At 45.2% G+C, this 17,247-nt stretch overlaps 1 protein-coding gene and 1 pseudogene across 1 annotated transcript; one reads left to right on the top strand and one right to left on the bottom strand.

Annotated features, from left to right (window-relative positions):
• Window positions 1-286: 286 nt before the first annotated feature.
• On the top strand, window positions 287-3,563 carry LOC127188665 (putative cystatin-9-like protein CST9LP1; annotated as a pseudogene).
• Window positions 3,564-8,041: 4,478 nt separating this feature from the next.
• Window positions 8,042-11,252, bottom strand: LOC127188664 (cystatin-9-like). The gene is made up of 3 exons (XM_051145080.1): window positions 11,034-11,252; window positions 9,337-9,450; window positions 8,042-8,119 (listed from the first exon to the last, which is right to left on the bottom strand). The coding sequence occupies exons 1-3, from the start codon at window positions 11,250-11,252 to the stop codon at window positions 8,042-8,044; spliced, it is 411 nt and encodes a 136-aa protein (XP_051001037.1).
• Window positions 11,253-17,247: the final 5,995 nt, after the last annotated feature.

Genomic DNA, 17,247 nt, shown 5'->3' with positions numbered 1-17,247 from the left:
GGAAACAAGTATGGCTGGACTTAGATCAGGGGCCCCTCCAATGCTTCCTTTGCATTTTCTCCCCAAACCACCCTGCCTGGGCCCTTTTGCTCCATCCAGGACAAGCGAGGTGAATTAACAGCTTTGGCTGGAGGAGGTGGCTCCAAGTGTGGAAGGAACTTGGAGTGAAGGCCAAGAAAGAGGCTAGAGGGAGGAGTCTGGGGCCCAGGAAATAAATTTAAGGGTTAGACCTAAATGGAATAAGGCAGGAGACGGAACCTGCCGCATACTGTGTCCAGCTGGAAAGATGGCCCTGCCCTGGACACTATTTTTGGTTCTCTTGGGTTTCTACACCGAGGGAGCTCACGCATGGTGTCCTTTAGAGGATGAACTGTACATCGATGAGCCAGTCAGTGACCCTGACATAGTGAAGTTTGCACTGAGTGCATTCCACAAGCAGAGCAAGGATGAATATGCCTACAGGTCGATTCATGTCATGCATTTCTCAAAGGTACAGGTGAGTGACCGCGTCTGCCACACTTGCTGTTTCCTGATGAAGCAGGCAGAATAGTTAGTCTTGGTTAGACATTTGAGCTACATAAAATGAATCTGTTAGTTTCAGTGGTTAAAGCATTTTTTAACTTACACGTTCTTTTTTAAATTAAATCTACTAACACAGAAATTACTATGCGATGTTACCATATTATACTAGTACTAACTGAAGATTAAACTTTAGATCATGCATGGTGGTATACAGCTGTGGTCCCACCATTTGGAAGTTATCACATATTTAGTATGCACAATAATGCGTTTCATTATGACATTTCATAAATGTGCGTAGTGTATTTTCATCACATTCACCTACCCTTACTCTCTCGTCCCTCCTCCCATCCTTGCTGACTTCTTTTCTCCTCCCAAATCATACCTTGTCTGTTGTTGTTAATCAAATGAGTTTAGTTAGAGTTCCTCACAGGAACATTGTCAGGTGGTATTTAGAGGAGCATAGGTAACTTACAAAATTAAAGCAACTGGAGGACCTGGGAGACAGCTCTGTCAGGAAAGCGCTTTCCCCACAAACATGAGCACTGGAGTTTGGACCTCAGTCACCCATGTAGAAAGCCTGACTCAGGTAAGCACGCCTGTAGTCCCAGTTCAGGGAAGACAGAGACAGGAGAATATGGAGAGGACATCTCACTGAACCCAAGTCCGGCTAGACTGTGTCAAGAAGTAAGGTGCGAAGCTGCTGAGGAAGGCTCCTGTGTCACTCTATGCTCCATGCACACACATGTACATACACATGTGCATACACACGCACACAAGCAAGTAATTGGGAAAATTGAGAGAGTAAAAGGAAGAGAAATGAAGGGTAGTCGCTGAGGACTCACCAACTGTCGGGACAAGCTAACTGTCCTGAGAGCCGCCGGCCAGCTCAGCTCCTCTGAGTTCCCTCCTATCCTGGGTCTTTGGCAGGCCCACTCAGCCCATTGACCACATCAAGTCACCTTCTTCATCCCAAAATGGTGACGAGAATCCGTAACGAATGTGCTCAGGATGACAATGCTCATCTCTAATGCCACACTTATGGTCATGGGGAGGGGCATCCTTGTTCCTCAACAGAGGAAATGCCAATGGCTTGCATAGGGCTGAGACTTCTGGAAATCTCTGCAGAGCACCTAGGTGGTCCTGTTGTCTGAGCTCACTTAGACTGGAACTGTTAGCTGTGGCTGTGTTTTTGCTGGAGGTAGGGCTGGTCTTGTGAAAAGGAAAGATGGGAAGGGTGGGAAACTAGGGAAATAATGAAGGAGATACAGTGGAAGAAATCAGGAGGAATATTTTTAGAGAGCACATTACAAAAACTCATCCTAGACGGCGTAATGACGCACGCCTGTAATCCCAGCACTCAGGAGGCAGAGGCAGGTGGATCTCTGTGAGTTCAAGGCCAGCCTGGTCTACAAAGTAAGTCCAGGCAGCCAGGGCTATTACACAGAGAAACCTTGTCTCTAAAAACAAACAAACTAACTAACAAACAAATACTCATTCCTAAAGCCATCATTCCATCTCTGTGTGCTGCAGTATAATAACTGTAAACATAAGGATTTTCTTAATTTAGGTCAGGTGACAGTGGCGACAGTGTGCTGGCTTCATCTCTTTGGACTGAGTTCACCTCCCCAGACCCTGTCCTCTGGGAGTGTAGGTTTGTTTGGGTGCCTGCTGACAGTCAAGTCTGGGTCTCATTTGGTATGAGACTAAGCCTCTGATTTCTCCTAGCTTCTACCAGACTGCCTCCTCTTAACTCTTAACTCCCCAAGACAGAGAAAATCCCCTTGATGTTCACATCCAAGAAGGAGATGCCAGGCCTTGGAGAAGCGCCACACTCAGGAGAGAGGCCATACTGAGCACAGACATGAGACCAGTCTATGAACGGGCAGCAATAAGGGTCTGCTTACATCAGCCTTTGTTATTGTTATTGTTGTTGTTGTTTCCCATCTTCAGGGAAAACTACCAGAAACTTTCCTCATGAAGTTGAGGCTGAGAAGAACCATCTGTAAGACATCCGAGGACCGCCTAGACACCTGTCCTTTTCAGGACAAGCCCTGAACTAAAAAACGTAAGACAGGACACAAGCTCCCTCCCCTTTAAAGTTCTAAGTGGGGTGAAAGAGCAAGTAACAGAGCCAAGCTTAGAGGCCCAAGGAGGGGTCAATGGCAAACTTCCCAAATCCTTCCTTATGCCTTAATGGGGAAAGAGTCCCAAAAGGGTGCAAGCTACAGAGACCTGGCCACCCTGTGTCCACAATTCTTCTCACTCCCAATTGCAGCTTCCTGTTATTGGGCACCACAGCCTCACAATGCTCATGTCTTCTTTGGTCTTTCATCCTGAGCCAGAGGAACAAATGCTCATAGTCCCATCTTCATCCACCTTCCCTGCTGGCTTCAGGGGGAGAAGCCTAGTGGAGTCTATTGTTATAGTAGGGACCCTTCCCTGACACACAGCCTGAAGAAGGAGCGAAAGAAGGGGTCCCACTGTCCACCCTCCAGGGCCTGTGCCCTGCAGAAGCTCCAGCACTTGTTCTAAGGGACAAGAAAGGAGGCAGCCTAGTTCTGGGGACAACCCACCCAGGTCTAGTAAGCCTCCATCAGGAATAATTAATAGCTTAACTTAATAAGTAATGACTTAAATCTGATTCCAGTCAACTCCTTCTAGGACAGAGCATCCCCTGTTAGTCCTAGGAGCTTGTGTCACACAGCAACAGTTCACAGGTTCTTCTGGGGGACACATGTTGGGTGAGGACAATAAGTCAAATGCTTCTGGATCAAGAGGAAGCCCAGATGCAGAGAGCTTATCACTCAAGCAGAGTTTGAGTTGGTGGCTACACCTGTAGACCAAAGTTTTCTTCTTCCAACCGCTGGCCAGGAAAGGGATAAGGTTGAGTAGACAGTGTCCTGACCGTAAAGCACAAGCTTCCGGAGTCTCTTCCATCCTTTGTCCCATTTTGATTGTTTCTCTAGATCTTCATCTGCTCCTTCACCATCAGTTCCCCACGCTCTAAACAGTTCAACATGGTGAAAATGACTTGCTCTTAGGCGCTTTCCGGACTGGAATCCAACACGAGGATCTGCCGACAGCACTGGTCCAGGCCTGCTCCTTTATCTGAAGACAACTGCCATTCGTAGGAATCAGAAATTACAGGCTTAAGATGCTCTGCAAGTGTCTGGGGTTTCTCTTTGTACAAACTCATCGTGTCAATTATTTCATTAAACACCAACGTATAATAAATTTTGTGATATATGGACCAGAAGGTAGAAGCTGAGCAGTTAATGGGGGTTATCTCAGCATGATAGCCGAGTGGACATCCTTCTAGACCTTGTGAGATGTTCCAGATAGCACAATTAAGGTCCATCTGACCTGTGGACTCATGACATGACCCACATGGCCAGAGATAAAATGATTGTTAATGCATCCTCAACCTCCATGTACAACATGGAGGAAAGCAAGCCCTAAGCTCCTCTCAGCACAGATAGTCTTTGCTATTGAGGTTCTTCCTATATCATTCTCCAATAAAGGGAGGACTATACCTCATCTGCTTCTTCCCATCAAGCACGCAGGTATCAGACTCAAAGGAACAAAGCCTGGCTGGACAGGCAGTCCGAGGGTCCCGGTCCAGCGGTGAGTATCTGGAAGGAGAAAGCCTTCTCCAAAACAGCTCTGCAAGTGTCACAGCCTTTCAGCTTGGAGCTCTCCCAGGGACACAGCAAGTCTTAGATGATACTTGGTGAAACAGCTTATGCGCTTTATTCAGGGTGAGCAACGGCCATATGAACCTTGGAGAGTGGAAAGGGATTTTCAGGGTGGGCGCATATCATTGGCCAGGTCTGAGATGGTGGGGATTCTTTATTTGCAGGAAGAGGACTTCCAGGAGCCAGGCTACATGTCTTATAGGGGAAGACTATGTGCACCTGGGCATGCGGGCCCCGAACAGGGAGAGAGCGATCCTTACTCCTGCTGGTCTCAAGACTGAGATTTTCTGGGTTTGGACATGTCTCATCCTCACTCTAGGTCCTTCCCAGTTTTCCTGGTGATAACGTCTATGTGCCCCACAGCTTCCCTGTCCAGAGAGTGGTCCCTGACACAAAGAACAGCAGCGGCATCCCCTTGGCACCACTTAAAAATGGAGAACCCTAGCAACTTCTGCCCTTAGAAAAGGAGCCACAACTAATAATCTTTAGGGGACACATTGTCATTCATATTTGAGAAACACTGATGAACCAGAGACCAACTAAATTCTATTTGAGGTACTGGAACAGAGTCTAGCATCCATTCCAAAGAACCCAAAAATTAACCATTCTGACCTTTGGGAGTATTTGATATCAATAACAACTATCTCCGTGTTGCCTTTGTTTCATGAGGATCATAGGTTCTGTGGAAACAGCTGCGAGTGGCAGTGTTTCCATGGGAATGCTGAGAGCTACATAGTGACTGGTTTGACCTTCGGCCATTGTTGCCCATCTCTAACACCGAGAGACCCTTATTCTACACTTGCCCTCTTGTTTGCAAGTACCAATCCCTTCTAAAACACTTGTTTCCCATCTGTGTCGGGGCTAAGCGCCAAAGGAATGCCATCAGCAGGCCATTTATATAATGCACATGTAGAGAGGTAAAGTGTGTGGGGCACACACCTCCATGGTGAGGGAGGCAAGCATCAGCCTGCCAACTTTAGGCTACTCAAATTCCCAAGAAAATCTTATATTAATTCACAAAGTTTTATAGCAGAATAAATCTGTGTGAACTATACTCTGGACTCTCGGAAGAGATGCTCATACTTTCTATATTTAATAACATACTCCTTTCAGATAATACTTAAGATTCCTTTTTATGGATATGTCTTCACTAATTATGTATCCCTACTGTGGTGGTTTGAAAAGAATGGCTCCCACAGGCTCGTATATTTGAATGCTTAGTCACCAGGGAGTGAAACTCTCTGATAGAATTAGAAAGATTAGGAGGTGGTGGTCTTGTTGAAGTAGGCATGGTCTTGTTGGAGGAAGTGTCACTGGGAATCTCTCTCTCTCTCTCTCTCTCTCTCTCTCTCTCCATCCTCCCCTAGCGTCTGCCTCTTCCTCTCCCTCTGTCTCTGCCTCTTCCTGTGAATCAGAATGGAACTCTCAACTACTTCTTCAGCATCATTCCTTCCATATCTCTTGCTGCGCTCCCCATCATGATGATGAAAGACTAAGCCTGTGAAACTGTAAGCGAGCCCCCGATGAAATGCCTCCTCTTCTAAGAATTGCTGTGGTTGTGGTATCTCTTCACAGCAATAGAACAGTGACTAGGACACCTACTAATAAACTTTAGAAAGAGTAGGATCCCCTAGATGTTTATTATAGACCAATGTTTATCCTTCCTCCACTCTTGGGATACTGACCTGGTAACATAGCAAGAGCCAGAAATGTTTAATTTTTCATCAGCCACTGAGAACAATGATATTTCCATTCCATGAGCCATGCCCCAATTCAGGAAACACCCTGGGGTAGATGCAGGCCACACCACAGATATGAGTCACTCATCTGGGAAGGCATTGGACAGAGCTTCAGAACATTCTTGACGAATAAGAATAAGAACATCTCACCTGATTACTAGAGAAAATGGCGGGCTTCCCGTCCACCAGCTAAAAGTGGGGCCTCTAAGCAGGAGAGTGGCTGCTTTGAACTCAAATACCCTGGTCTCTTGGTGTCACCTTACACCCTGGAGAGCCCCAGAGCCACAGTTCTCAAGGCTCATTGTATATATAGTCAATGCCCCCAAACTGGCTGTTGGGGTTTTTCTAGTTCTTGCTATTAGAAAGTATGATATGATGGCTATTTCTTCTTATATCTACATGTGTATTTACTGGGTTATTACTTCTTTTATCATGACCCTCGATGGAAAATGGATATCAACGCTCCCTCCTCCCAAGGCTTCAGGATCATCACAGAAGAAGGGAGTAGAGAGGTTTTTTTTTAAGCCGATATAGTAGATGGCTGCAGCAAAACAGTGTTCTCTGGATGTGTCAGGGCCACTGTACCTATAAATTTATAACAGCTGTGGCTGAATACACAAGACCAACACAAGATCAAGCCAGCCAAAATCCCAGCATGGGTGAAGGCAGAGTTCATGAAGTCACACCCATAGTTGAAAAGCCGCTGGTAACTGATAGCTGCTTGGGGGAAGTTGAATCATTTTTCTTCAGGGATGCAGCCCCGTGATGCTGCACGTGCTCAGGGAGAGGGTGTTACGTCCATGCACATTTGACAGCACTAGGTGGGCTCCATTGAGCCCATGAAATTTGGAAATTAAAATGGGGATGGAGATGGAAGAGGAATTAGAAGGGAAGGTATGGAAGTGTATGTAATCAACACATGTCATATGCCTGCCAGAAATTCGCAAACACACCTTTAAAAAGATTTCAGAGAAGGTATCTGTTTTATTAGATGTAGTATGATAGAAGTCCCTGGTTACACAGTGAGTTGACTTCCAAGAGTCTGTGATTGGTGGAAGTAAGGTTTTATTTTTTTTAATGTTAGATAAAAGAAATGGGCCTAAGTAAAGTTTCAGTTTGCTTATGAAAGAATTCTCAGTATAACATTCAGGTCTACATTCTTTAAAATCTAGTGTTGGCATCCAGAGCAGAATCTAGTCTTCTCTCACTGCCCCAGAGAATGTCTCTGGCTCCTGTAGTTGAAGAGTGCTGATATGGGTGATGTAAAACAACCCTTCCTTTTCAGTGTGTCTCTATTGCTGCGCTTACACTAGGTGCTGAAATCTCACCTGATTTCTGATAACCTGTGAGGATATTTTCATGCACACATAGGCACTAAAGTTGAGTTTTCTGTAGATGAGTAATAGCAAGTCCTCTTCAACCACGCAGCTGACGTCATGCACAGTGGTTATTTTAAGAATTAGTGGGGGAACATGTGCATATGTTGGTACAGGTGCACACAAAGTCCAGAAGAGAAACCTGGGATTCAAAATCAGGTTCTCTGGAAGAGCAGTACATGCTTCTAACTGCTGAGCCATCTCTCTAGCCCACAAGCGAATGAGTTTTAGTAAGCGCTAAAATGTCCTCTGTTACTAATCTTGGGGATTGAGTTCTCTCAAACTCTACATTCTTAACTATATTTTTTTGTTGTTGTTGTTTTTTATACATCTTGAGTGATCGAAAAATTAAGGACTCAGCACTTCTTTAGCACATCTAAACCCAGCTTCTTCCTTTTGTCACCAGGGAAGCACACAAGCCTCAAGGTGAGGGGAACATTTTAGAAACTGTCCCCACCACTGGCCCATGGTTCTTTCTCTAAAAACCACACATGGAGAGCGTTCTGAAATGCAACTTTTAATGAGCTATTCTAAATGATGAAACAAAGGCAATACGCATTTTCCTAGTCATTATCCACATACCCAGTCTTGACACAACACAGCGTTGCAAAACACGGAACATGAGGACACCGAGCCCCTGCCAAGGATAACCGCTTCGACGATGCATAGAAGCACATAGCCCTTCTTCGGATGACTCCAGTCAGAGAAACTATGAGCACTCATGCTTGTAGAGCTTGAATTCGGTTATCCATGGATAGATACCGACAGTGAACAGGCAGATGAAGGTCTGGGGGGAAATAATAAGACAGGATGGTAAAAAAGAATGGGATGAAGAAAGTTTGTGGCATGCGCGCCAAACAGCATCCATTTTGCCCTTTCCTTACCATAGACAAATAGGTTATAGCAGGAGACCAGTTCCTTCAGGTGTAGCTACCCAGTGAGCCCTGGGCACATCTTGACCTGTGTCCTTATCTAAAGCCCCGTGGTAAGCCAAGAGTACTTGTTTCATCTCCCCCCTCAGCAGGCAGTGACCTCTAGAGGAATATGCAAGATGCCCTTGTGTAATTCACAGACCTGAACGTAATGGTAGAAAGCATCCTGTCAGGATTACCCACTGTGACAGTTAGTTTTAATTGTCAACCTAACACACTCTAGAATCATCTTGAAAGAGTATCTCCGTGAAGGATGACCTAGATCAGGTTGTCCTATGAGAATGTCAGTGAGGAGTGGTGACTGTGGATGTCACAAGACTATGACTCCCTGCCTTAAGTCCCTGCTAGTTTGAAGTCGCTGGTATGATAAACATAACTGGAGTTGTGAGCAAAATAAATCTTTTCTCCACAAAGGTGGTTGTTGTTGGGAGATTTCATCGAAGCAATAGAAACACAGCTAGAACAAGCCACCCTCAGGCTTATCCAATCAGATGATGGATTTAATGAAGCCTCTGACAAGATGCTCAACTAATGCTAGATAGGGTTGCTTCCACAGTCAAGCTTGACCTAATCCTGGTTTCCCGGGGCAACTGCTACAGCTCTGCAAGTTCCAGGGCAAGTCTTGGAAGGGATGAGAGTACAGCCTCTCCTCCAGACACTGTGTCAGGGTAGGACCCTGACACTCAGGCAAAGGTGATGTAAGAGCCTACCAGAGTTGTTCTGCTGAAGGCAGTGGAGGAAAATGGAGATGAGACGGTGGGCAATACTACATATACCCAGAATACAAGATCAAAAGAGACACAAGCGTTCTAAGTCTGTGGAGTTCAGGGAACAGGCAGCTACAGTGAAGGATTGGGTAAGGTTGGGAGCTTAGGTTAGCTAGTATTCTGCATGTGCCTCTTGGGATGCCTGCTCCCTACACATTGAGGCTTAAGAAGGGGTCCTGAGGAGCTTGACATCTGCCCATCCTCAGGTCTCTAAGCATGGCTCTGACAGCTGCTCCTGAACCCCACCCTGTCCCCCTGCAGCACCCACAGCTGTGAAGATTAAGATGGCTGGTGTCACGCCTTACACTATTCAGATAATGACCCTTCTGAAAGGGACAAGTGTCCAGGCTCTCCTCAAATTTCTTGCATCTGGTTCTGCGCATCTTAAGCCTCATGGAGAAAACACTTGGAAAATTCACCTGCAGACAGAAAAAAAAAATTAAAATGAACAGACCCTTCTTGCCATTTGAAGGACTCTGTGATTGTGCTCAGTGTGGGAAGAAACCCAGAATGGTTTCTATGAAGACAAAAGCCAGGGAGGCAGATTAACTCCACGCCAACTCTAGATTAGAAAATTTAGAACCAAGAGCAGGGATCTGGAAAGCAAAGATGACAAGGCTGAGACCATACCATTATTTCCAGTCTCTCTAGCCTCCATTTGACCACAGGAAGACCCAGACTTGACTCTCAGCAGACATCTGAACTCATATCTGCATTCCCAGAAGACACAGGCCATGTTCTAGGAGAGTGGTGGCTCTACCAGTGTTTGCTGGGTAGTCTACCCCAAGACATGGAGCCACATCTCCAAGTACTTTCTCAACCGAGCTACCAGCAAAACACATGCAGAAAAGCACAGCCCAGAGCACGGTTTCAGGAGAAGCCTTGTTCCTTTTACAACATTTGCTTCTGAAAACCAGCTAGGGGCTGCACAGGGGATCTGAGAGGCCTCAACACTGAGCAGGACCAGAGCCCCTCTGCCTTTCCCTTGCCAGGGGAGAGGGAATAGAATGCCCCTCTGCCTTTCCCCTGCCAGGGGAGAGGGAATAGAATGCCCCTCTGCCTTTCCCTTGCCAGGGGAGAGGGAATAGAATGCCCCTCTGCCTTTCCCTTGCCAGAGGAGAGGGAATAGAATGCCCCTCTGCCTTTCCCTTGCCAGGGGAGAGGGAATAGAATGCCCCTCTGCCATGACCAGAAGTGCAAAGTTGGAGATAATGGTTGCCATCCTGACTGCATTCACTGGGACATTATGAGGTGATAGAGAGAGTTTAATGTGGTAAGTGGGCTGAGTGGTTCATCCAGGTCCCAAGTCCCAGAGTATGAGGGAATTAAGAAGAGGAGCAGTCTCATGCTCTGGGAGAGACAGTGGGCCTCTCTGTGTCCCATGAATCCTCGGCACCCACATTTTCTATTTATCTTTGTTTTACTCTTTCCGTTTTTACCAATTACCTTTTTAAAATTTGTGTCTTTGACATATTTTTTAGCTTCATCTATTGGCGCCTTGGGATGAGTCTTTTTCTTACTAAGTAGTTTTATCTTCTTAGAAGTGTCTATTCTGTGCTCAGTGCGATGGGTCATCAGGTAAAGGCACTTGCACCAAGCCTGACAGGCTAAGCTCAGTATCCAATATCTACATGGTGAAAGGACAGAACTGATCCCTCCCCAATTTCTTCTCTGATCTCTGTATGAGTCAACACACACACACACACACACACACACACACACACACACACACACACACAGAGAGAGAGAGAATGAATAAATGAATAAACAATATATAATTTTAAAAATCTTTAAAAAGAAATGCCTAATCTAAAATTATTCATTTAAATAGTGTATCAAAGCAATAAGAATGACATATTTTTCTTGTATAAAAATAAGAAATATTCTAATTTAAAAAAAATTTTTAAGGAAAACATAGGATAAACATTAAAACTGACTGAAGATTGCCCTCTCCTGTCACTCCCTGAGTGCGAGTAAGACAAGCAAGGACATGGTCACTTACCTTCTCTTTCCAGGAACTAAGGACATTTTCTGGCCTGTAGGCATATATGTCATGACTCTTCTGGTTGAATGTGTGCACGGCAAACTCCAGTGTGGTAAGGAAATAAGATTTGTCCATTTTCTCATTGGCCTTCGAGACAGGAGTGACGAGAAGCTGAAAGCTCAGAAGTAACAGCAGCGTGACGCGAGGCAGAGCTTTCTTTCCCTGTGGACAGGACATGGCGCCAGGACTCCACAACCACTGCTTTGTCTGTCCCACAGGAATCTGCCAGGCATAACTCCAGCCCATAATCTCCTCAACTTGGGCACAGACTCCTCCTCAGCTGCCTCTCCTACTTGGCCCCTCTCCTATCCTTGCTTGCTCCAAAAAAGGTGGTTTTTTTTGTTGTTGCTGGTTTGGATTTGGGTTCAGGCTTGTCTTTTGTTTTATTGTTTATTTGGTTGGTTGGTTGGTTATTTAGTTGGTTGGTTTTGTTTTGTTTTGAGAGAAGGTTGTATGTGTGTGTCCTGACTGTTCTGGAACTCATAGAGTAGACCAGAAATGATTTGACTGACTACTCTGTCTCCTAAGTGCTAGGATTAAAGGTGATTGACACCATGCCTGGCTCAATTAATATTTTAAAATCATTCCCAGTCCTGGAAAGATGGAACAACATCAACCAGGGTGTGTCTGAAAGATTCAACTGGGGCGGGAGGGGGCCGGGAGGGGGAGCCTCCCCTCACCTGGGTAAGCCACATATCCTAATCTTCAACGATACAGAGGAACTGTCATCAGGATGCTCCAGAGTCTGAGGTTAAAAATAAATAAATAAATAATAAAAAGACATAATCTCTTGGTGTGTTATTGAAAACCAGTGAGATAAGTGAGATGGAAAGAATAAGAAAGAAAAGTGAGCTTTGTGGCTGATGAGCCACAGATACTAGAGGCTCATGGGACGTGCTCAAAGCCTGATTGAGAATCACTGGCCTAGGGCCTAAGGGATGAGGCAGAGAATAAAGACCACTGTCCTGCATCGCTTCCTTTTTTCTTCATAGCTTTGGTCCGTGCTCTGCACCACTGACAGACCAATTACTAATATGGATAGTGGAGGTTCAGCGAGAGACCCTCTCTCAAGGAAATATGGTAGTGAGTGATAAAGACACCTGACATTTCACTGTGGCTTCTGTGTGCATGCACACAATTATGCACATGCAACACGAGCGCACGCTCGCGCACGCACGCGCGCGCACACACACACACACACACACACACACACACACTCACTCACACACACACACATCATCTTTCATTGTTGACCAAGGATCTTGCAAATATCCCTAATTAAAAGTAAAGCAAGTAAAAAGTAAAAGCAAGTAAAGACACTGACCACTTTATATATCTTGGATATTAGACCTTTGTCAGATGTAGGGCTGGTGAAGATCTTTTCCCAGTCTGTAGGCTGTCACTTTGTTCTGTTGACAGTGTCTCCTGCTTTACCGAAGCTTCTCAGCCTCATGAGGTCCAATTTATTAATTGTTGACCTTAGAGCCTGGGCTGATGGAGTTCTGTCCAGGAAGTTGTCTCCTGTGCCAATGAAGAACTCAAGAAATTAAATACCACCAAACCAAATAACCCAATTAAGAAATGGGGCTCAGAACTAAACAGAATTCTCAACAGAGGAATATCGAATGGCTGAGAAACACTTAAAGAAATGCTCAACATCCTTAATCATCAGAGAAATGCAAATCAAAATGAATCTGAGATTCCATCTTACACTCATCACAGCCAAGATAAAAAACTCAAATGACATCATATGCTGGGGAGGATGTGGAGAAAGGGGAGCAGTCCTTCACTTCTGGTGAAAGTGCAAACTTGTACAACCATTTTGGAAATCTATCTGGTGCTTTCTCATAAAACTGAGAATAGGGCTACCTTAAGACCCAGCTATTCCACTCCTTGGAATATACCCAAAAGATGCTCAACCATGTTCATAGCAGCCTTATTCATTAATAGCTAGAACCTAGAAACAACCTAGATGTCCCTCAGTCAATGAATGGATAACGAAGCTATGGTACATTTGCACTATGGAATACTACTTAGCTATTAAAAACAACGAAATTCTGAAATTTGCAAGCAAATGGATGGAACTGGAAATGATCATCTTGAGTGAGTTAACCCAGACCCAGAAAGATACACATGGTATACACTCACTTATAATCGGACACTAGCCCAACAGAGATGTCCCTTGAAAGTCTTCACTTAGCTGGAGACTGGGATAGATACTGGGACTTCCTATTGGGACTCTAGGTTAGAGAGTTAAGGAAGAATGGGGAAATAGAAGGACCCAGAGGGTCCTAGAAACCTATAAGAAGATCATCAAGGCTGGCGGATCTAGACCCAGGTGGGTCATCTCAAACTACTGTACCAACCAAGGACAATGCATTCAGTAAACCTAGAACTCCTATCCAGATTTAGCCAATGAACAGCACATTCATTCTCCACAATTGTGTAGAGAGCAGGGACTGACTTGGACATGAACTCTGGTTCTCCCTATTTGACCAAGTCCCCTTAGTGGGGAGACCTGGTGACACTCAAAGGAAGAGGAAGCAGGCTACCAGGAAGAGACCTGACAGGCTGTGATCTTATAGTGGGGGAAGAGGTCACCTTCTGTCACAGACCTAGGGGAGGAGGGGACTCGGAGGAAGGGTGGAGGGAGGGGGGAATGGGAAGATACAAGTAAGGGGATAACAGTTGAGATGTAATCTGAATAAATTACTTAAATTTTTAAAAAGGAAAAAAAAAAAAAAAAAGGACACTGACCATCTGTTGACATTCAAGCAAGTGGCCCCAAATAGTTCAAGCTGTCTTTATTTATACAGTCACAAGCCTGCTTACCTGAGCAGTGATATTATTGGATATTTTTATTCAAAGAAATCATTACATCAGCACTACACAAGCCATCTCATTGTAAAAAGCCCCACAGGCTGTCTGTGACCCTGTTGCCTCCCTTTGGTCCCTTTCCCCTAGCTGGGCTGCCTGGCCTGGCCTCAGTGGGAGAGGAGGAATGAGCCTGCTGTGACTTGGTGTGCTAGGGTAGGTTGGTATCCATGGGGGCCTCCCCCTGTCAGAGAAGGGGAGGAGAGGGAAATGTGAGGGTGGGTCTAGGAGAGGAAGGAGGGGCCTGCAATCAGGCTATAAAGTGATTAATAAATTAATTAATGAAAAAAACCCATATGTTCCCCCATATGTTCCCCTTCTTCCCTCTCCCCTCCTACTGGGTCCATCAGTACCACCGTAACTGTATTTTTCACTACAAAGCACAATTTCAGAAAGTCCAAAATAAATGTGTAGCCAGGCATGTCCTGTGGACATGAACACATACCCAGCTGTCAGCAAATGTGGTTACATAGTTATGCAAGATTAGAGACAGGTTACCCATTTGTCCGGGTATCAAATAGCACCTCTCTGTCGTAACATTTTTTATTTGCAGACAGAGATGTGCTTATTGTATCAGGCGACCTTTCCTGGTATGCACCTATAAACTCCTGCTACCATCTTTTCAATAACTAATTTTAAGTCTCTGTTGATCAAACACAGCTTCCTCAAAGCAGTTATGAAAGCAGGGCCCACAGGTCTCCACACTGCTACAGGCTTACTCGGTGTGGCTGTAGCTGTTTCCCTAGGGACATGGCTATGTGTTCCAAAATATCCAGGACTATTGGTCACATCTGGAGGATCAATAGAGGAAAAGAGACTCCTTGAAAGAGTATTGAGAAAAACATAGAATCAATTCACGGACCTTTCAGCCTGCAGGATTCTGCCCTTACCCATGACCAATAAAGTGAAACTAAATATTGCTATGATTATAAATGACATAAAGAAAGTGAGGAAAGCTTACAGCACATGAGATCTATGTAGTAAGCATAGAGGCTACCAAATTTCACCACAGATTCTTGCCAAGTAGGATGGAGTGTCCGTGGACCTTGCTATGCGGAGTCCATCAGTGAAGTACTTGTACATCATGCCCTGCAGATACTGCATGGCCACTGCCACTACAGAGAGCAGAGCCAGCCTCAGCCGTGGTGAAAGAGTCTAATACGTCTTTTATTTCCTAAACACTGAAAGAAAAGAAGGCCAAGTAGCACAGAAGCCAGAGAGGCTGGGCAGGTGCAGTCAACTGATCTGTTTAAGTTGTTCTACAAATGGTAAATTACCCCACCCAATGGGCCTGTAAAGTACTTTCTGCCTTTTGCAAAATAATATAACATGCATAAGCTTCATGCTCTCCCCTTCCCGCTTTTCCCTCTCTCCTGCTTCAGGGCAGGACTTGAAAGAAAAGAGCCCCATAGGTGTACACAGAGCAGCTCTCAAGAGACCACCAAGGAAAGCTATCTAGGCAGAGCTGTATGCACATGAGGCCAAGAAAGCCTTACGTATTCGACTTAGGTGGAAGGGTTTATGTCTTATTCCAGCATCACCTATCCTGTTCTAACTAAGGGGGACTCTAACCTTGAGTAGGCAGCTGCCCCATGCACACACACATGAACCTGTATGTTTTTCTTAGGATAGGACAAGGGACAAGAATAGGAGGCTAGTCAGTGGCTCAGACTAACAAGCATCTCGTCAGGAATAGAAAAGCTTATCCCAAATGCAGCAGGAAGAAAAGGAATTGCACAGGAGCAACCAACACCCCACTCCCAGCCTAGCAGAGCAAGAAGATCATGGCATCAAGACGAAGACAGGATGAAGCTCATTGGGTCCCTGTACTGCACCATGGCAAGAATTATGACCCATCCCAGTTCCTCAGCCAATGATTGCCCATGAAGTCCCTTCTTCATTCATGGAGCTCAAATTGTATGCACAACACAGCCAAAGTTTTAGCTCTGCTTCCCTGAACGTCATTCGTACAAATGAGGTCAAAGATTAACAGCATTTGTTTGCTTCTGTTCCCAACTTAATACCTAATGTCAAGTCCATTAACAATTGACCAATTAGGCCCCTTCATTGTGTCATCCTTATAGCTGTCATTTCCCTGCAACCAGTGCCTCAGCTTACCCACCTCTGCCCTCCACACAGGCTGAGTACAGCCCATTCTGTCTCTGCTTTTACACTCTTATCTGGCAAGAGTCTCTCAGACCCAGGTCCTGAGTACCTGCTGATGTCACAGTACCACATGCTGCCATGCTGCATTCTTTTTTCCAAGGTAGAGGCTCAGCTGAGCACCCAGGACCATCCTGGAAAGGCCTCGCAGCTTTATCTGCAGCCTTCAGTGTTCACCTCTCATTTCCCTCAACCTTTTTTTTTTTTTTTTATCTGTCCCCTGAGTTTTGTCCTGGCCTCTGATATTTTTCCTTCCCATCTTCTCAGTATTCTCAGTGATGATCCCTGCAACAGGGCACGCTCACATAGACTTTGCTGTCTTCACACTTCTTTATATTGAGTGACCCCATGCTATGGCCACACACACAGCTGTTGCCTATCTCCTTCCTAGAGGCAGAGCCTACTTCCTCTCTGCTTTGCACTGGCTGTACCTGGTTCTCTCTTTCTTTCTGTCTTTTACTGTCAAAACCCCATCAACTATGTCCCAAGAGCCATTTCCAGCCACCATCTGCTATGTAAATGCACTTTTATTGAACCACAATCACCTTCCTTTGTTTACACATTGATGATAGCTTCTTTCAACAGCACTGAGTTATTGGAAAAGAAATCCTGTGTGCCCCCCAACACCCAAACAATTACTTTGTTTTTGTTTCCTTGAAGAAATAGTGTGTTAAACACTGATTCAGAATATGACCAGTTATGGTCAGTAGCCTCTTATGCATCAGAGCACCTCAGTTACTCACAGTACCTGCATCCTCTGAGGGTCCATGAGCATGCAGGATCATGCAGGTACCTTGGTCTCCACAGACAGCAGACCTAGGAACATCTTGATTCATGTATCTTCCTTTACTCAGAAGAGAGAAGTGCTCCATTGTTGAGAAAAAGAACCATGTTCTTTCTTGTTTAGCATATCAGTGTATGTACTCTCTTCCTATGATAAGATGACTGAATAGTCAAACACAGTAAAGTCCCCATTCCTGTTGTCCTATAGGGGGACATGCAAGAAAGACAGACCTCCAATTTCTGGGGTTTAGACCAGGCTGCCCTGGCCAGCCTGGACAAATTGTTAGGGCAAGGAGAAAGACTTTTAAGAGAGCCAGCAAACTGAAAAGATGGAGCCTATAACCAACAAGGG

The sequence above is a fragment of the Acomys russatus genome, chromosome 4, assembly GCF_903995435.1.
Source record: "Acomys russatus chromosome 4, mAcoRus1.1, whole genome shotgun sequence".
NCBI classification, from domain to species: domain Eukaryota; kingdom Metazoa; phylum Chordata; class Mammalia; order Rodentia; family Muridae; genus Acomys; species Acomys russatus.
Note: the sequence above shows the minus strand (reverse complement) of the source record. Positions and strands in the feature narration are given on the sequence as shown.